At 41.4% G+C, this 21,412-nt stretch overlaps 1 protein-coding gene across 1 annotated transcript in view; it reads left to right on the top strand.

The window, feature by feature from the left end:
* MPDZ (multiple PDZ domain crumbs cell polarity complex component) overlaps nt 1-21,412 on the top strand; it is a 798,673-nt gene that overhangs the window by 90,160 nt on the left and 687,101 nt on the right. The window contains exon 8 of the mRNA XM_085633687.1: nt 11,868-12,077. Within this exon, the coding sequence (XP_085489813.1) occupies nt 11,868-12,077 (210 nt within the window). The remainder of the gene's footprint in view (nt 1-11,867; nt 12,078-21,412) is intronic.

Raw genomic sequence — 21,412 nt, 5'->3', positions numbered from 1 at the left:
ACTGTTGTTCGCTATTATTAGAGTTTTTCCTCATCACAAACTGCGTTTGAAGGAATGAAAGCCTATGTCACTTTGCATTACCTTTGAAGCTTGGGCTCAAAAACAGTTGTTTGTGATAAATGTTTCGTATAGTAATTGCGGATGGGATGTTCAACTCTGCAGTAAAATATTATCCCCACAGCTTCATGTACGAACATGGTTGCTAAGCAACCACTTAGCTAGCAACTATTACAGCGTGAAGTTGGCAGGAGAACATAATACAGGCATTGGTTTATTAATTTACTGGTATGCAGTAATCGACTGAAGAACCAAACTCCTTTCGTAGTCATGGTGTGGCTTACTGTGGCTTACAGTTTTGCAGCCTTTACTCTTCTTATACTAAGACGAGCAAGATTTACTTATGACGTGAAGCTTTAGAAGGTAGATGTTCACAGGTAAGCTTAATTTATTTTACACCGAGAAGGGAAATGCCTACATCACTAGAACTATGCAGTAGGATGTACCTCATATCTTCTTAAAGCATTTAGTCACGATAAATGAAAATGTTGGATTTTCAGAAAAACATGATGATTTTGCTATGAAAGGAAATGTACATGTGTTCTTATTGCAATTTATTAGTATCTTTAGTTACTATTTATATTTAAAAGCTTCATTGCTGAGCATGTTGTTGCATGCATGTAAGTATTAGTGTTTATAGAGCATCAACCTTGCTGGTGAGCAGTGGCACGCTGATCCTACTGTGTAAAGGGACGTTGGGAGACGGTGACGATACAAGATCATGTTAATTAAGAGGAAAATTATCTCTTAGAATTGCACAATTGCATCACATATAAATACCTGCGTTTCACTTATTCATATTTGATTTCCCATTGTCACTTATTACTGTGTTTGTTCTGCTGCGAATGCCCAACATAGTCACGCACCACAATGAAGAGAAAGTTCTCTGTCAATTGGAATACAGCCTTGTCTCAACACTGCTGCATGGCCGATGTGATCACATATTATAGAAGAAGATACTAGCCAAGCTAGTGAGGGAGACACTTAACTATATATGCCAGTAAATGCATGCCAATTGCAACTTATGGTGCTGGTATTTGGGGCATGGCGAATGTGCACGGTATTCAATGGGTGGAAAAAGTTTTTTAGAAAATAACATTGGCAGTCCCCCTAAGTTGATCGAACTGGATCGGCCATGATGAACTGGGTGTTCCATATATCTTGGATAAAATTAAGCTGCCCCCCCCCCTTACTCTAGCATTCTATTTGGTGAGGGGGATAAACTGCCTTAAATGAGCTCTTGCCAAAGGGTTGCTTGAAGTTACATCATGCTCTAGAGTTACAGTGGCTAGCATTTGGTAAGTCTTACAGCGAGGAGTTTGGGCATCCAGATCTTTCATGATCCCAGAATTCTTTTTGAATATTGATATGTCTACTGTAAAACAAATCTGCCTGGAAAAGGCTCAGAGTAAAAGATGGGAGGTGGATAGTGCTAAATCTAAAATATCTGCATACAGTTCGGTGCCCACCCACGGGGGCTTACAACCGTATCTGTCCTTAATTCAGAATGTATGGCAATACTTTGTTTTAATCAGATTTTGCCTTAACCTTTTACCCATCCTGGTGGCTATCCAGATAATTGCTCTACGTTGTCGTATTTAAGTCCATGTCCATGTAATGGTGTTTCACACCAATGGAACTTGCATATTCCATTTTTTTGTAGTTTTTGTGAAATACAGAGAAGGAAATTTGCATTGCCCCTTTATAAATGTTTCCAATTTAGACAATGCAGACCAGCTTTATTGTTTTTGCAACAACTACACTGCCTCCAGGTCTGTTGCGCAATGGCAAATTAAAAAAAATCTGAAACGATGATGACCCATGCATGATATGCTTTTTACTATATTTTTATTGAAATCTGTTTTTAGGTACTAAGGCTTTGATTATCATACATTTATGTGTGTAATGCCTAGAAGGCATATTTAATTGTTGTATCTCAACGCTGCTATCTTTTTAAAGTATGACGTTTGTATTTTTATTATATCTGTGCTTTTATGCTGCTGAAAAGTAGTGAATAAAGTTTCTTGAATTGAATTGAGATGAAGATCCTACTTCATCAGTCAGTGGTGCACCTGAATCCGATGCGCTTCTAAGACTGCAGATGAGGAAAGGCTCACATACCTTATTCACCTCTGTTTTCAGTTCCTCTTGGCTAAACCGACCACAAAGTAACGTTTCTCTGTGGGAACTCGACTTCCAAACAGATACTGTCTAGAGATAGTTCGTGCTCAGATATAAGTAGCAACACAGAATATAGTAGCATGGAGAGATGGTAGTTGGAGCAGTGTCCTCAGCCACAAAATGTAACTGACAAAGAGCCAGAAGTGATAACTGATCATACAATAGCATCACCAAAAATATTTTTGAAATCTTATATCCCACTGAAACACAAGAGTCACTTGTTTCTCTGGAGGATACCGATAACTCCAAATAAGGAGTTGTATAACATAGGAGTCAGATGAGAACAAAATACAAATCACAATTAGACTTAGAATGGTACTGCTCAGAAGTCGATTAAAACCTAAAGAGTCCCAAGTTCCCATAGAATTTGCAACATCACTTGAAGCCCATATGTTATGTTCTCTAGAAGGCCTGATGCGGCCACCATGGCTTTCTTGCTGCCCAGTAATTTATGAAAGCCCTCTATCTCATATTGATGGCAACTTCATGCAGTATGAAGAAGAAATTTTCTTACAGCTTTGCGCCGAAAAAGAATAAACTATAATTCTAAAGATGCATCATATGTTTGTGCCTTCAGGTCTCATGGAGACTAGGGATTGTGTGTTCGCCCGTTTAGCTCTGTCGCCACATGAGATGTTAACCATCTGTGACATGCTATTCTAACTGTAAACCACCCCAAAACAAACTTCTATCCTAGATTCCCAGGATATACAAATAAAAAATGCATCAATTGAAAAGCTAGGCTTGTCCCTTCTAGTAGTGATCTCACTCATGGACATCTAGAAAGACCTCACATAAAGCCTATAGTCCCTGGATCAAGTACAAAAGGCATCCAAGCAGTGCATGTTTTTGCCTGACGTGGGTTTACTCCATGTCAAGAAGGTAAGTACAATCACCACACCAGGCCCGTTGACCTCCCAGGCCACCTGGGGACATAGAATTGTTTTCCCATGGAACCTGAACAACCTATACTTCTGAGACACATTTTGTTTTCTTCAATTTATGTTGCGACCAAGAAGGACATTTTCTGAGGGAAAACTAGTTATAATTTTTCCTTTTGAAGAAATAGACACACTAAGGCTGATTTGGCCAGGATTGCGTTATTTGGGCAGTGTTTCCATATACACAATGCTCCAATAATCAGAGTAAGTGGTTGTTGTAATATTTGAAATGAAATGTAAAGAACCCCATTTTGCTACACCTTACAAGTTAATTTTAAACTTCTCTGGGTTTTATAAACATGAGGTTGCTCAGGAAAGAACTCCATTAATGAAAAGAAAATAAAGCTGGTGTTCATTTTTAAATTTCAATGTATTTTATTGAAATTATTCCCAACAGACACCCCGGCACCTTTGAAATGGAAACCAAGTACTTTCCATATTCTTTATGTATCACATTGTCCTATTGGCACCACGTGGTGCATCAACAAATTATGGCAACGATCTCATTATATAAGAGCTCTGATAATAACCTCTCTGATTATGCATGGAATCATACTGTAGTAGGGTTTGAATACTAGCAATTCCCTTATTATGCCACCTTTCCGCACATCTATGCAATGGGGATGGAGGTAGCGTTAAGCAATATTTCTAGTAATGGAATGCCTTTTTGAGTCAGTCCAAGCCTACTAACTTGCATGTTTCGGGGTTTTCCCCAGTTAGTCACTTATTTTTTCCAGTACTAAGAAAGGGCACAAGTAAAACTTCTTTCAGGGTTGTGATAAAGTGGTTGGAGGGAAAGTGAACTTGTAAACACTCAACAGATTTTCGCATGAGCAAATCTACACATGCAGATTTGTTCATACTAAAATGCAATTCACAATTTTTTTCTAGATGTACAATTTCCTGGCTTCTTCTATAAATTCTTGTGAATTTGTGAAAGCCGTAAATCTGCTGTAATGCAAGGACATATCTCATGTGTGCACTTTTGTGACTTTCTTGAAGAATTGGGCCCTAAATTAGGTCTGGTATTAACTAAGGGTCAGATGTACGACCCATTTTTGCATGCGCAAACGGGTTTGCGATCCTACAGTGCCATGTACAATTCCTAAATAGCGAGTTTCAATTTCTTTGTGACTCGCTATTTAGGAATTGCGAGTCGCAATTAGGAAAGGGGCGTTCCTTTCCTAATTGCGTCTGCAAATCAATGTACAAATGTTTTGTGACCGCAATTGCGGTCGCAAAACACTCATAAATTACCACCCTCTTCAAGAGGGTGGTAATGCAGTTGCAATTTGGAAGGGGTCCCCAGGGGACCCCTTCCACTTTGTGACTGTCTTCAAAAATAATTTTTAAGAGCAGGCAGTGGTCCCAGGGACCACTACATGCCCTTAAAAAATGAAACAAAAACGTTTCATTTTTGTTTTTAAATGCATCCCGTTTTCCTTTAAGGAAAACGGGGATGCATTTAACATTATACATAGCCTCATATTGTTAAACTTCGCAAACATTTGTACACATTTTTATATTGGATCCACTGACAGAAGTGCAGTTCGAGCTTAAAACATATCCTTAGAGCACTCACTCTAATAACAAAGGCTTTGCATTAATGAACCATAATTACAAATTTGAACAGCATTAACATATGGACACAAACATTACATTAACTGCAGACAATGCCCTTTTTTTAATCATGAGGAACTGTAAACTGGTAGATGAAGGGTTTGTGCTACAGGGTGTTGGGCCTACTTGTCCCAAGGACAAAATAAACATGAAAACCTGTTGTCCTAGACACGAAACAATATGTCCTGGGCGTCAGGCTACAGGAATTCCACATCCCTGACTGTACATTTCTAGTTTTCCGTGATTCTAAGTTTAATGCAGTTGTACATCTAGTGAGAAGATGCATAATTAGTAAGTTTACTTAGCTGGCCTCTATTGTTTGTATTCAGTATCCTTAATTAACCTATTTTAGTCCCTTGACTGTCTCTGTTGTTTGCACCTTATTGGTGTTTATAGGCTATAGCTATAGCTTCTTCACTAGTATGCACTGTTGGAAGAGTTACTGTGACTGGTGGACCCACAGCTTTTAGACTCTTAGGGTCACTATGGATTACACTGTGTGGCTGGAGGAATGACTGTATTCTGCTAGTGGGTTAGAGGAGTGCAAAGTTGCTAAGATTTTGGAGAACACACCCTTCCAGTTCTTCTCTAAAAGCATCAGCACAGTGCCATGTTCAGACCAACATACAGTGCAAGCTTTGCTTACAGCGAGACTTCTAGGAATCCAACTATCCATCTGCCATGCCTTTAAAAATAAAAAGACCTTCTATTAGAGGAAGGAGCACTAGTGGGTTCAAAATGTGGTGCTTGTGCTCTCCTTAACTACCAACCGAGTTCGGCATCAAGGGAGCAATATTCAGACAGAGAAAAGGGAGGCCTGCCTGATGTTCAGGGAAGCCAAACGGAACGGAGTCCACAATATCTAACCTGCGAGGACTCTGACTTATGAAAGGATTCAGCCACATGGCCCCCAGTGAAGTCCTTACCCAGTACAAAGACTGGATCTAGGGTTTCTTCCGGGGTCTGCCTTCGAGTGAAACTTCAACTCCAGGGTACTCGTTGGCCTTGAGAGAGCCATGTTTCAAGACCCTGAGCAACCCGCATACAAGGGTTTGACAGTTGTCACTGACCTGAGCCATATTGGCGCTATAAACCTATGTCCATTCCTGAGAAACCTTGACAGTAGCCTGTTGAGCCTTGACACCCAGAGACCTCAACTTGGCACTGAGATACAGAGATGCCAGCCTCAATACTCAAGTCAGTTTCAAAAGCAGCCTTGGCACCCACTGAGTCCACAGGTACAGAGGGGAAGAAATGCAACAACTCATCAATATTCTGACGAGAGGCATACCACAGAAGAGGTAAAGAGTTAATATAGGAGGGGAAGATCATCTCCAAAGGTAGCATAAGATTTTCTTTGGATCCGGCTGACCCTAGTATCCTCCTGCAAAGATATGGATGGCTGACAGTCAAATGTTTTCACTCTGAAGTACAACTGCACCTTCTTAATGTCCCTATCAATGGCAAAAATATGTTCAGGCCTCAGTAGAACTGTATGCTAGAAAAATAAAGAAGGACAAAGCCAAGGCAGTGGGGGCATTTTGGACCCAAACAGGCCAATCTGGGTTTTAACCCCAACAGGTGAGAGACCAAGGAAAAGATGCAGCCACGCCGCAACGCCATGGCTATCAACTACTGCAGTTCTTTCAGGAGGGATAAACTTCCAAGACCCACTCTAGAGAAGGCTTCGTAGGAAACAGCCGTGGTAAGGCCTCAGGATCCCAAGGCAAATCCTTCCTCTTCCTCAAAACAATTACCTTTTTTTAGGATCCCCCAATCACGCAACACCTTTGGAGAAAGAATAAGGTTATATCTTCCTCAGTGAGACGAAGTAACCTCTGACAAGTGGGTTCTGTCCAGCTTCACCTGCAGACACTGCCTGGAATTCCATACTACGCAACCAAATATACCAAGTTGCTGGCACAGCATTTGCTAGAAATATGAGGAGCTGCTGCAAGAAGAATTAATGGGATGACTCCTGAAGGGAGCAATAGAACCAGTTCCTCCCTCACCTTATATGGGGCATGGCTTATATTTAATCTGTTTCCTAATGCTCACAAAAGATGGAATGCTCAGTCCAATACTCAGGTTACAGCCTCTAAACTGCTACATGTGTCAGAGCACTTCAAATTGATAGCACTACAGGACATCATTCTGCTGCTCTTTGTGGGGGACTACATGGTGACTTCAGCCTTACTAATGCCTGCTTCCTCATCACCATTCACCCAGCACACCACCAGTACCTAGGTTTTGTGGTAATTGGAGAGCATAATCAGTTCAAAGTGCTACACTTGTGGTCACAACAGCCTCAGCGGTATTCTCAAAATGTGTGGCGGTATTTGCAGCACACTTTCATTACAATGCTATTCATGTCTTTCCGTATCTGTGTGACTGACTAGTAAAGAGCAGAAGTTGACAGCCATACCTTGCTATTACTCAACAAGCTGTCTCTCTTCTCTGCAAATCAGACTTCACAATAAATGCCCCAAAATCTCCACTGCCCCCAACATGCATTCTTTCTTGGGAGCCATACTCAGCACAGTAATAGGCAATGGCTGCATTAACAATGAGAAAAATGGCATGCCAAAGGCTGCTTCCCCTTTACCAGACTTAGCGTACTCTTACATGAGGATCATGAACTTGCTGGATAGGATGGTGCCTTGCATTTCAAAAGTTCCAAAATGCTGCCTTGCACATGCACCCACTGCAAGACTAGCTGTCCGGGCAATTGTCAAAGGCTCATTGATCCCCAGCTGCAAGTGACCATTATTACATATACCTCCTTTATAGGGTGGTGTGTACACTTGGCCACCTCACAATTCACGGCTAATGGTCTCCTCAGCATAAAAAGATGCAGCTCAGTTTTAGGTCAAGCCTAGGTAGCACATGTGCTGTCTCTTTGAGATATGCTGTAGCCACTCTTTGGACCTACAGCTTGCCCATTGCTTTTTTCTTCGTCCCTCCATTGTCCTTCAAAAATACTTGCTTGCTATTAGTTAATCGTTCCTCTATGTCCCTCCAACTACTGGCGACTGTTTTTGTATTCCTTTCCTGCTCACCTTTGTCGTGGCAGCTAAAGGCATCCAGCCGCTACCACACCCCATCATCCCCCAGCACTCACTCCAGGCTTCCTCTGGAAACAAGGCTGTATTTACTGTTCCTATCTCCTGACACAGAATGTTTATAAAAGTCGGCGTAGAATTTAAAGAGTCTGCATGTCATGTTGTTACTTCCTATTTCAGAACTAGCTTTGACTGTTTTGGTTCATGCGAGGCAGCATTCTAAAAAACATACAACAAGGAACTATCACTGCGGCTCTCCCCGGCACCGCAGGAGAGCCACTACATTAAAGTTCACTGTTTGCTGCAAACCCGCCCCATAATGCTTTGCAGGGCTTTGCCTTTAAAATGCCTTTTTGTCCATATCTCAGCCTGTGGTGGTCCATGGGCAACGGGACCACCACCAAAGTGTTCAGCACGATGTGGCATTGCTTTTCTTCCAGGTTCTTATCCTATGTTGGTGGGGACCTCAAAATCATCACCTTCCCTGCGTTCCAATACATTTAAAAGTTCTCCCCTTGCTGAAGCTTTTGCTCTACAGCCGGGAGTGGTTTGCTCTCTAGGGGCCTTGTGCATGGTAACATTATACAAGGCCTGGAAGCCCTAAAAATGTATAATGCACTGTTCATGTGGTTATGCTCTCTTGGGGCTGATTGTATGGTTGCGATTCAATGCTCTTTCACAGTGCATGCTTATTGTGATGTCTTGCTTTTCTTGGCATCTCTTAATTGTGTTTGAACCTATCTTTAGTTATCCACTCCCCAAATTTAAAGATGCAGTTACAGTTATTTCTGAAGAACACAATACTTAAACTGTGAGGTAAAAGATATTGTGTTCCAGGACAGCAGATACAGATCTTGTTTTGTATTAAACATACATGCCTTATCCCACATTTTATTCATTCTGGTACTCTTTCCAGATTATAGGTACGTTGTTTCACTTATATCACATTAAGCTTAGCGTAATTTTTTCAGAGCTCCAGCTTGAAATGTTTGTTTCTAGGGATGCACACGAAGCTTGCTTTTCTACTGTAAATCATCCTAAGTTTTGGGGTCATCATGTCCCATTGCGCAAAAGCCAGCATCACTCTATCTTGTTCCTTTCAGTGGAAGCAGAGTGGGCTTGCGTTATGTTATGAGATGCACGCTTAGCACACAGTATCTTGCCAATGCTGAAGAGCATAGTCAAAGGCACTGCCAAACCAGCAGGTCCCAAAGGTGAGATCTATTGGCTGTGCCAAAGCTTGTTCCTGGAATTGATGGTAGTATAGTTGGTGCTACTAGCTTTTTAGGAGTCTGCAATGAGTTTGTGGAAATGGTCAGCAGGAAACATCAGGAAACATAAGAAAGGGAGATAGGCATCCAAGTATTTCACCATTATATCCATCGCTGGGGGACACCAACAATCGATCTCTTCGCACTGCAGTGCATACCCCTCTGCACCCTTACATACTCTGCAGTAATGAATGCAAAGTATGTAAGGGTGCAAAAATGTATACACTGCAGTGGTTTCTAAACAGGGCCATAGGAGGGGGCAGGCCCTCTGTTTTAAAACCACTGCGGATTAAACTTAAATCGGCAGGGATTTTTAAACATAGAGAGACTGCTCCCTCTTTCAGCCCTCTTTAGAATTTACTGAAGATTAATTCCACCAGCAGAGTGGCAGAATTTGTAAGAAATTCTTCATTGCAAGAGTAACGCAGAATTACCAAATTCCTCCGATTCAGCAGGTGGAATTAATAGTTACGCCCAGGCCTACTAAATACTGCTATTCATGTTGATACAGCCACACGAGAAGCGACATCTGCTTGCACATAGAATCATGGTCGGCTATGGCACCTAAATTTCAAAACATTGAATCTTGCATTTTGGCACCTCTGTCTTAGAGTTCTCGTATATTCAAGGGCAAGAGGATTGTATGGTCCTTCTTTAAAAAGCTTGCAGGCCTACTACAAGGGATTGCTACCTGGCAAAATGAGAAGATTTCCCCAATCCTGTATTGTTCTTATCTAGCAGACCTTACAAGCTTCAGTACAGGACATCACCTGCTCCTTGCTGCACCTTGAAAAGGCAGGCCTAGAGAACACCAGTGTAAGAGTTCATCTAGCAACTGTAGCAGCTTATATGCAAACTAGACAACATCAATCTGTATTTAATACGCCAGTACTGAAAGCATTCATGAAGGGTCTCTAAAAGAGTTATTCTTTCAAGAGTGCCATGGGACCTTAGTGTATCTTTACTTGGCTGACAGTGCTTCCGTTTCAACTGCTACACTCTTGTGCATTGCAATTCCTGTGATGTAACCACTTCCTTACGCAGAGTTAGTGAGCTATCAGATATGACGGTGAAGGAACCACTTTGGGAAGACGGATGCTGCTCTTCAGTCTATGAAAAGCATGCGAACTATACAGCTGCAAATGTTGCGAACAGAAAGAGTTAACTGTAACTATCGGTTTACAGCTTGTAGTGCTAGTTGAATCACTTGCCTTCTTCTACCTCCCAAATGCTTATAAATTAGTATGATGTTTGGACGACTATGTACATAGCATCTCAAATTCACAGTAAACATAGACTATTCTGCTTTGCGCCACTACATATACTTTTTTCTAAGACATATGAGAAAACTCAGTTTAAGATGTATCCATTGTCCTGATGCATTGTGGAATTTGGAGAGGGATCACAAGTGACTTCGAAACAAAAACTTCTACGTCAAACAAAAATATCTTTCAGCATCTGCACTCAACACTAGATGGCTGGAGTGTGCAAAATGTGTAGTGTACAGCACCACAAGCTGCTGAAGGATTGATACAGGTAAGTAAAGTTTTCCTTATATTTGGAGAACTATTTTAAGATGTTAACAATAAGCAAACTTTTCAAAGTTTACAAATCTTAGCATACATCGGAATGTTTTTTAAACTTCTTAAAATCTGCATTTGAAAATTACATTTTACCCACCCCTAAGTGTGATATGATCTATTTGTCTTTTGGTGTGCATGCATGTCTTTAAAGCCTTTACTTATGGAGGAAATTATGAAAGAAATAGAAGCACACATTTACACAAAAAATAATCAGATTGTGAGCATTTAATGTGTCTTCCAGTGAGCTAAATAAGTCGGATACAGACCTAAACAAAGGCAGAGCAACAAAAGGGTTACTGATAGAAAGGTATCGAAGTGGGCACAGAGGCAGAAGCTTACACAAGAAATACCAAAGAGAAAGGGACAAAAAAAGGAAGACCCAGAGGCCCTGAGGGATAAATGGAAGGAAGAAAGATGGAAGACAAGAGACATGGGATTAAAATCCAAAAAGAGTACAATATTAAATCATGAACTAGAGCACAGAGAGAACGAGTGATGAAAATTGAGCTGGTGAAAGACTTCAAAGAGAGCCATTGAAACAAATAAATATGTAAATCTGAGCAGAAGGAGAAAGGCAACATGGTTATGAGAGCAAGAGAATAACTCAAAAGGAGGTCTACAAACGTGAAATACTGTGCGAAAGCATGAAATATAAGCTACGGAAGCTGCATGTCACAAAAATGTATGCGAAAGAGGCATGGAAGGGGGAAGAGTGCATACAGAAAATGATGTATAAGAGAATGGGTGTCAGAAATACAACACCAATATTGAGACTTCACAATAAAACGGCAAAAAGTGCTTTAATTTTCACAGGACAAAATAATAACCCCAAAAGATAAGCAGTTCTGCATATATTCTTTGTGATGTCTCTTTTTTGTGAGCATTACCACAGCTACAGAAAATATACATTTTTACAATTGTTCCAATGTTTATAATACATTTTGTAACTTTAAATCGCTTAGAATTTCTGTTCATACTGTACTTTTAAATTAAAAGTGAGTTAATAAATTCACTTTGCATGCTTAATAAATTTGTTTAATTTCAATAATTTGATATATAATAAGCCATAATGTAAACCATTGTTTTTCTTTAGCTACACCTGCAAACGGTAATGCATATAATACTCACTGATTCATTAATTCATTTATCTAGCATGGAAGATTATACAGTGGCGATCATATCTTGAAGATTGGTGAAACTGACTTGGCTGGAATGGGCAGTGAACAGGTGGCACAAGTATTGAGGCAGTGTGGAAATCGAGTAAAGCTTGTCATTGCCCGAGGCCCGCTGAATGATGCCTCTGCCCCGACCCACGCGAGTATCCCAACTCCACCTCCACTGCCTTCTGTGCCGGAGAAGCAGGTATATCTAAAAAACAATATCTGAAGACCATGTTGGGTTTACACTTAACAATGAATATCCACATTTGGTTCAGTGCCAGATTTCCAGCATATTCACATGAAGGTTTTCATGCTATTATTCTGAAGGGGAAACATTTACATTAACAGTGGTTATCCTGAGAATACGAAATTGGTCTCTCTGGCCTGGACCAACTTAGGACATCCCAGTTTCGATTGTTAGCCATGATACTGTAAATGCAGATGACTATTTTGATTTCAAAAAATGTGATAAACTCTATAAATTGGTTGTGGGCCATTTCAATATAGGGTACTAGCGAACTAATTGATTGGAAGTTGACCAAGCCTTAATGTGTGGAATACAACATGGCCAAAGTGGTTTTATGGTTGTACAGAATTCCTAAAGCAAGCCCGATACCTTCAACACACAAATCTGCATATATGTTTGTTAACAATTGGCAGAATCTAGTGATGACCCATAGAAACATAAAACTAACCTGTGTTGAAACCTTATTATAGGCCTTTTGGTGTACCTTATATAAAACATATTTTTCTTCACTTGAAACTGGGGCCCCAGCCTCCATAATTTTCTGCATTTGCACAGCGCCTTTTCCTAGTGCAGGAAAGGTAATGTGGACTATTCTTAAACAGGCTTACTTGTCTGTATGTGGACATATTTATTCTATAAAGTGCAACTTCTAATTGTATCTGGCAGATGTGTTTACAGAGACTAAAATAATGTGTTTCACAAGACTAGCAAAGAAGTTTGTAAACTTGTATCCTTTTAATTAACTGGTAGCCCTGCATCATAATCTCAGTCAGTCAGTGAATATAATTAAACCAAAACACAATGTTTGAGGAAAAAACTAAAACCAAATAAGTTTATAAAAATTCACTAATTACATGTAGTAAGACGTTAGGATTAGCATCAACAAACATAACGGTACAATCGCTATCAGTCTTGCATTCAAAATTATCCAGTATGTTTACAGATATAACATAATCATGTTCCAAATACACAATTAGCAGCATATATAAAATCACAAGGAAAAAAAAACATAATGCAACATGTAAAGGATGTCATTTTAACATGGTTTTATACAAAAATATAAAAATGGACAACCAAATGACACAATGTATAAAAAGACCTTTTGTGAACGTCATGCCTTTAATTGTGTTTTCTTTCTTTTATTTTTGTTCTGTGTTATGGTTTGTAAACATTATTGTCTGTTGTTGCTTTAGATAAAAATGTATGGTCGCAGATTAATATGTTATAATTATTAAAATTCCCTCATGTCCCCTCCAATTTACATAATGTCTCTTAGTGGACTTAGTGGGGTAACCTTTGTTGAGCATTCCTGTTTCCAGCCTCTTTCAACAATATTATACTTTTACAAAGTACACAATGCAAAATATAATTACTCCCTCATGTGCTTTGTCTATTGATGTTAGGCTTTTGCAAACAAATGCGTAATCAAGAGGTGTTCAGACTGAGGCATTCTAAACATCCTGATACGTATATAAAACTATTCACCATGAGAATAATCCGCTTGACCTAAAAAACGAAATTATTTATATTTTTTATGAAACATACTATGTTGGAATTAGTTCTGCTTGTGAATTGTTATTTTTTATAGAGGAGAAAAATATTGTTTTAATTAAATCAGCTCTAATAGACAATGCGTTTCCGGTTTTGACTGAATGGAGTTTTTTCTATGTTAATACAACTTCTGGAGAAAGCTAGAGTTAGAGCTAGAATTTCAGAACTCTATTCTCCATATAATGGGCCATAACCTTGAATTAGCCAAATGATGATTTGCAGTCAACACAGGAAAGCTTTTTTGACTTAAGGCCCAGCATGGGTGCCCTTTTGCTATGTTATGTGCTTCTTTATAAAGAGTAACCTATGCCAAAACATATTTATGCTATAGCAAATCATAACTGATAAAACTAAACCATCTTCTAAAATCAGAAATAACAAATTTAAAGAATAAAATAAGAGAGCCAGGGAGATATAGATGCTAGGATAATTATTATCTGAAGAGGAAAGTCTTGAGTCTTTTACGCAAGATTAAGATGCAGGAGTCCTGGAGCAAGGATATTGACAACACATTCCACGGTTTGGACATAGCTACTGAGAAATCTATGTCGCCCATGTGGCTGTTTTTGGCAACAGAGCAACAGAGCAAGGTAACTAGAGTTCAGAGAGCCCTGCAGAATAGGAAGTCAACATTTAGAGGCAAAACGTCTGGGCTTGCTTGCTAAATCACTTGCAGGCACATGCATCAAGGTATGATTTTGCGAGTCCTTAATTGCAATTATTAAGGAATTGCAATTAAGGACTCGCAAAAGCCTATGCATGTAGGAATCGCTATAAAAATAGCGATTCCTACACATTCCTTATTTGCAAGTCGCCTACAGGCCATAGGAATAAATGGGAAATTGCAAGCGCAGTTTGCGAGTACCAATTGGTACTCGCAAATTGCTCATGCAATTTCAAGGGTGCAAGGATGTCAAAAGGACTCCCTGTTGCACCCCTGAAATTGATCTGTGCACAAATGTTGCGCACACACATGTCCCAAGGACATGCGTGTGTGTAACCTACAGATTTGAAAAATGCACTTTAGTGCATTTTTCTAAGTTTTTGCAAATTACCATGAAGTTCAACTTCAGGGTAATTTGCGCCCCCTAGTAGCGAAATTGCTACTTCAAAGTGGTTCTTGCATTGCATTTAAGGAGTCGCAAAATGCGATTCCTTAAATGCAATCGCAATTTGAGAACTCGCTATTAATTGCAAATTCTCAAATTGTGAGGGCCTTGACCCTTGATGCATCGCAAAAGCTAATTTTGCGATTGCAAACGGACGATTTTTGCGATTCGCACCGTTTGCGATCGCAAAAAGCTTTGATGCATGTGCCTGTTGGTGTAGAATCACTTTAAGCCAGATGTCTGGGTTCCATTTGGAGAAATAATTTCTTATAATGTAAAGCTCCATTATTGTGGGATTTAATTTAAGAAAGTTGACATCCATCGTCTGACTAGGGCAAAGAAAAATGTGATTATGTTATATAATTTGTGAAAAATCCTATCTCTGGTTGTTTCAAATTACAAAGTAGAGAATTCTTCAAGAAAGTAAGAGTTAAGACGACTTGTGTGCTTGATAAGATCTGGAGTACTTTGAGGAGGTCTCTGAAAAGCCCATCCCTTCACTCTCTTACTAGATAACCTGGATCTACCAGACTGCTTCTCCTTTTCTTAGCTTGGCACCTGGAGACATTTGGGCATTAAGTAGCTAGGGGAATTGACAGATGAGTGGGGGAGGGGGATTTTTGAACATTCTCGGATCTACTGGCTGAATTTGCTATATCTTGTGATGATTTTTTTAAAAGTATTACAGATCCGCACTTTCTTATGAGCAGGCATACTAATATCACTATTCCGCTGGCCCAGCCTGATATTGTACAAATGATTTTTGACAAACATCTGTATAGCATCTTGAATTAATATAGCTGTCTCATTCAGTCTATCTCTAATGACCTGGGAATATAGGCTGATAAGTAGATTCGTAGCTTAGGCAAGGAGGTACAAAGCAAGAACTTACTTGCATTCTAGGGCGATTCTGTAAGGTCCTTGCCCCTACCTGTGTAAAAATTAAAAACACTGTACTATAGTCATCCTCAAGCACAATAAACAAATAACAAAAGACTCTTCTATCTAATGTCCCTTGAAAATGGCTTTGAAAAGGGGAAGAAACAGATTTAAACACATACTGGCTACGCAAAAAGGCCGCCGGCCAAATATTCACAACAATAAACAAGAAGGCATGGACAAAAAAGAACACATGGAGGCCTACGGCAAAACACACTGGCTACACAAAATGGCGACCCTGTCAGATGGCCACGAAGGGTAAAGGCATTGACAACAAAGAAAACATGGAGGCCTATGGCAAAAGTACACTGACTAAGCAAAATGGCCACCGGCCACATGTTCTCAACAACAAGCAAGAAGGCATGGACAACAAAAACACTTGGAGGCCTATAAATAAAAAGCACAATGGCTACACAAAATTGCATCCCTGCCACATGATATGGAAAACAAAGACAAAATGATGGCCTATGACAAACATAAGCACCCACATTGACCACACAAAAATAGTCACTTGGCCAGCAAAGGAGACATGGTAAACAAAGAAGAAAACACTACCATTAATTCAGCAATGCCAAAATGAAAATTCCTCAACCACAAACATCCGAAGACATCAAAAATTACCCCACCAAAATACATTTTGCATTTAATCCAATGCCATCCATAAATCAATTTATTTATTTATTTATTAATAAGTTTTATATAGCGCTAGCCTGACCTGAGGGTATCGGAGCGCTTCACAACAGTTTTTGAGCAAGATCCATACAATAAGCAGTATTCTACATATAAGTGTGGCAGTCCAAGTGTGCTGAGCAGTACTGAGGTAGTACATAAGTCCTGAGATAACCTCTTAGTGTGCACATTGTCTTGGGGTTGATACAATAAAGAGGGGTTCAACATAATAGGTTCGGAAATACAAGTGTGCTGAGCAGCATTGAGGTAGTCCGTGAGTCCTGAGATAGCCTCATAGAGTGCACGTTGTCTTAGGGTTAAACCAATTAAGGGGGGGAGGAGCAGTTGGGGGTCGAATAGCAGGGAGGAGGAAAGTCTTATAGCTATAATGTCAGGAAGAGACGGCGAGCAGGCAGTAGCGTATTGATGGTGGCTATCCATTCGGGAGGGAGCGGTTGAGGAAAAGGATTTTAAGTTGTTTTTTTAATTTTGTGAAGGACGGGATAGTCCTGATATCGGCTGGAATGGCGTTCCAGATTTTGGGTGCATTACCGGCGAAGGATTGTGCAGCAGTTTTTTGTTTGCGTGTTTTCATGGGGATGAGTAGTAGGGTACTGGAGCTGCTGAGGGTCCTTGTCTGACGAGCCTCTCGAGTTTGGCAGCCAAATACTCAGGTTTACCTGTGTGCAGGGCTTTATGTGTGAGGCAGGCAGTACTGTATCTGGCACGCAGTTCGATTGGGAGCCATTTTAGTTCTCTGAGTGCTGGTGAGATGTGATCGTATTTTCTGATTCCAGTGCCCTTTCTGTCTGCCGTGTTGAGAGTAGTTTTGAGGGGGGCTAGGTGCGATTTTGTTGTACCAGTGAGGGTGGCATTCCCTTAGTCGAGTCTGGATAGCACCAGTGATTGGGTGGCTTGTTTGAGGTCATTGGTTGGGATGAATGGTTTTATTTTGTTAAATAACTTCAAGTTGATGAAGGCACTCTTTGCGGAGTTCTTGATGTGATTGGCCATGTCGAGGTTTGAGTCTAGGGTAATTCCTAATGATTTAACGGAGTGGGTCAGAGTGTGATTGCTGTTAAGAGCATCCAAAGCTTTTAGCCATTCTGAAATATGTGGGTTCTCCTCTTTGTTGGAGATGAGGAGTATTTCGGTTTTGTCTTGGTTGAGTTTTAAGTGGTTAAGCGACAGCCAATGTTGGATTTCTTTTAGAGTGGCATTTAGTCTATGGATGTCCTCGATGGAGAAGGTTTCAAGATAGATTTGGGTGTCATCTGCATAGAGGTGGAAAGGGATGTTAGCCTTTTTGAGTAGGGTGGTGAGGGGTTCCATGTATATGTTGAACAGTTGAGGTGAGAGCACTGAACCTTGGGGGACGCCCCTGTTGACATGGTGTAGGTCGGAGGTAAAGTTTTTAATTTTTATCCTTTGTGAGCGGCTGTGTAAGAAGGAGGAGAACCACCGTAGGACCACCTCATCAGCTCCTACCCTTTCTTGTAGCGCCTCGATGAGAAGTTGGTGATCAACCGTGTCAAAGGCTGCCGATAGGTCTAGGAGGATGAGGAGGCAGCATTGGTCGGTATCGAGGGATTTGTGGATGTCGTCAGTGATGTTAAGGATCACAGTCTCGGTGCTGTAGCCTTTTCTGAAACCCGATTGGTGGGGTCAAGAAGGTTGATGTTGTCCATGTGCTGAGTCAGTTGTTGGAGGACACATTTTTCCAGTACTTTGGATAGGAGAGGGAGATTGGAGACAGGTCTGAAGTTATTCAGTTCCTTGGAGTCAAGGCCTGTTTTTTTTAGTAGTGGCCAACTTTGAGGCATTCAGGTATGATGCCGGTTCTCAGGAAGATGTTAATGATCTTGCACCAGAACGGGGCTCTGGAGAGACTCCGTTTTTTGGTCAGTTCGGTGGGAATCGGGTCAAGGACGTGAGATGCTGGTTTGGAGCTGGAGATCAGTTTGAGAATCTCGGTTTCCGGGAAGGGGGTGAGGACTTCCAGGTTTTAGTGGGGTGCTTGGGCGAGCTATCTACTGTCACTAGAGGCAGGTTTTTGCAGACAGGGTTGACGTTGATGTCCAGTGAGAGCTCAATCTTGGTGATGTTTTCTTCGAAGAAGTTGGCGAAGTTTTCACATAAGTCTTTGGAGGCCTGTAGGGAGGATTCGGGGGTTTGGAGGTTTGTTGTTTGATGATTTTGAACAGTTCGTTGGGACTGTTTTTAGCATTGTCCAGGGCGGTGCAGCAGAAGGTGGATTTTTCACTGCTGATGTGTTTTTGTATTTCCTTTGGGCTGCTTTGAGTTGTTCGAGTAGGCTTGAGGAGGGGTTGCTCCTCCATAGTCTTTCTGAAGAACATGCAGAACACATTTTTTTTTTTACAATACACCCAAGGCCTAGTGCTGGCTGGCCGTGGCAGTAGGCAGACTAGGCCCTAGACTGTAAAATGAGCAAACTAGTGCAAAATTTACAAGCGACTCACAGGAAAATTGAGAAAAAGTACTTTAACCCTTTTGATGCGCATGACGGAGCGGTTCCGTCATGCACGTAGGTTGCGCTGTGCGCATGACGGAACCGCTCCGTCATGGCCCCGCCCGCGCACAGAACCTTCAGCACAGCGCGGAAATCCGCGCCGCGCTGAAGGGGTTAAACCCAGGCCCCCAGCCCTCTCAAAAATGTGCAAACGTCTTCTCTTAGAAAAAACTAAAAACATTAATGCAAAATAGGCCCTTACTGCAACTCCAGGTCACCCACGATCAAATTTAAAAATGTAAGAAAAAACGAAAGAAGTAAAAATAAATATGGTGTATGCCCTCCATCAAACAACACGCTTATCCAATGGTATATATATATGCAGCAGGGATTTCAGACAAATGAAAAGTGACCAAGGACAAAGAGTCATGAAGTAAAATAAAAAAATATTTTGCGAGCTAAAAAACTAATAACCATCCATTCTGGTAGAATCCTTTCTTCAAAAACTAAATTACAAGTTGATTTTGCTGTCACTCGAGCAGAAAATCTACACGGGAAGCAGCACTCTGTCCACGCCCTCTTGCAACCGCCCACATTCGTATATCTCACCGGAAGTCTTCCGAGTAACCGGAAATCAAGCTAAGGGCCGCCGAATCTCGCTCCCAAGCTTGTATTCTGAAGCCTCACATTGTTCCTGTTGTCTTGGTGTTTCTTGAACGAGAAAACATTCCCGCCACACAGGCATTGGTGGATTTTGGTGGGAACTCCTTGTTACACGAGTAACACAGAGTTACCAAAACTCTCCATTTCTGCTTGTGGGATTAAAAGGCCGCTGGTGTTAATCTGAAGTTACATTGGGACCAACTTCAAGAGGATCACTCCGATCTTGTCTAAATCTTGTAGGAGATGGCAAAAGATCTGCAGTTGTGGTTGGTCAACCCCAGTTGGGTCAGCAGCAGACCCCTCTCCATACCTCACACAGAATTAAAGCGGTAACAGATGCATCGCTTCTGGGCAAGTGTGGCTGCCTGGGGGATGTGGAGATTAGAGGAATCTGGTCTCCAGTGGAGGCCCAGCTCCTCATCACCTTTCTGGAGCTGAGAGTGATCCACTTGCTATTGAAAACCTTTCTTTCATACATCAAGGGGAGGCTGGTACACTTGCTTATGAACAGCACCACTTCCATTTGGTATTGCAACAAACTGGACATGGTGGAGTCACAGATCCCGTGCCAGGAGGTCCTGCGCTTCTGGAAATGGGTGTACCATCAAGGCATTTTTTTGCTGGTGAACCACAGGGCAGGATCATTGATTGCCAGAGCGGATGAACTCCACCGTCACCATAGTGGATAATGAATCGTAGTTGCACCTGGAGATGGCACACGGTCTCTTCCATGAAGGGTTAGAGCCGTGACTCTATCTATTCACCACCACCGACAAAGCGCAATGTCAGAAGTTTGCTGTGTTGGACCTTCCAAAGTGTCTCCTGCTCTCAAAAGCTTTCCACCTAGGGTGAAGCTCTGGACTCCTATATGCCTTCCCACCAGTAGCTCTTCTGACCTGAGTTCTGAAAATGATTAGGACTGACTGGGCCCAAGTTACGCTAGTGGCCCTGGATTAAGAAACAGGAGTATGATATCTAGAGCTCATGGGCATTAGCATCTGTCCTCTGATCAGGCTGTCTCTCCTGGAAGATCTGCTGTTGCAGCAACAGTGCAGGGTCCTGCACCTGGGCCTTCGCAATCTCAATTTGCGGATTGAGTGGCGGTAGCTGAACACATTCAACCATCCTCCGGAGGATGGTAAGGTCACCTTGGCAGCCAGGAGTCCCTCTACAAAACTGTATAGGCCTATTGCTGGGTCCAATTTGTGGTTTGGTGCGGCACGCATCAGATAGACCCTCTCCACGGCAAAGTAGTCAAATGTTTTGTTGTTTGTTTTGTCCCTCGCCCAGCAAGGCTTTGTTATGGGAACAGTTAAAAGGCGCCCTCTAGCTCTTTTGCTCTTCTTACAGTTGCCAGAATAGCCTTCATTATTTGAATCACCTTCTGTGATATGCATTTTGAATGGACTTCAACATTTGTTTCTTCTCTTTTATGCAACAGTGAGATCTTAACCTGTTGTTCACACATTTGATGTGCACTCCTTTTGAGCCACTATGCAGTAGTCCCATGCGGCTTCTCATCCTTCTCGCCCAGAAGACAGTGTTCCTAGTTGCAACAGGATTGGAGCTGCTCCAAGCTGTTGTGTCAACCTCCTGTATGCCACCGAATTCCAATGCAAACTGGTTCTGAGGAATCCTGCAGGCTTCCTTCCTAAAGTAGTGACTCTGTGTCGGTCAAACCATCACCTTCTCAGTGTTCTACGCTTCACCTCACCTCTCTAAGGAGGAGTGACTCCATTGCCTACACCCTAAAAGAGCGATGAGCTTTTATATCAATTTTACCAGAGAACACCGAGTAGACGATCAGTTCTTTGTGGGGTTCACAGGAATGAAAAAAGGCAAACCTGTTTATAAAAGGGTCATCTCTTGCTGGACAGTGCTCTAGATTA

This window comes from Triturus cristatus, chromosome 2_1 (genome assembly GCF_964204655.1).
Source record: "Triturus cristatus chromosome 2_1, aTriCri1.1, whole genome shotgun sequence".
Lineage (NCBI taxonomy): Eukaryota > Metazoa > Chordata > Amphibia > Caudata > Salamandridae > Triturus > Triturus cristatus.
This window is presented reverse-complemented; position numbering and strand designations above follow the sequence as displayed.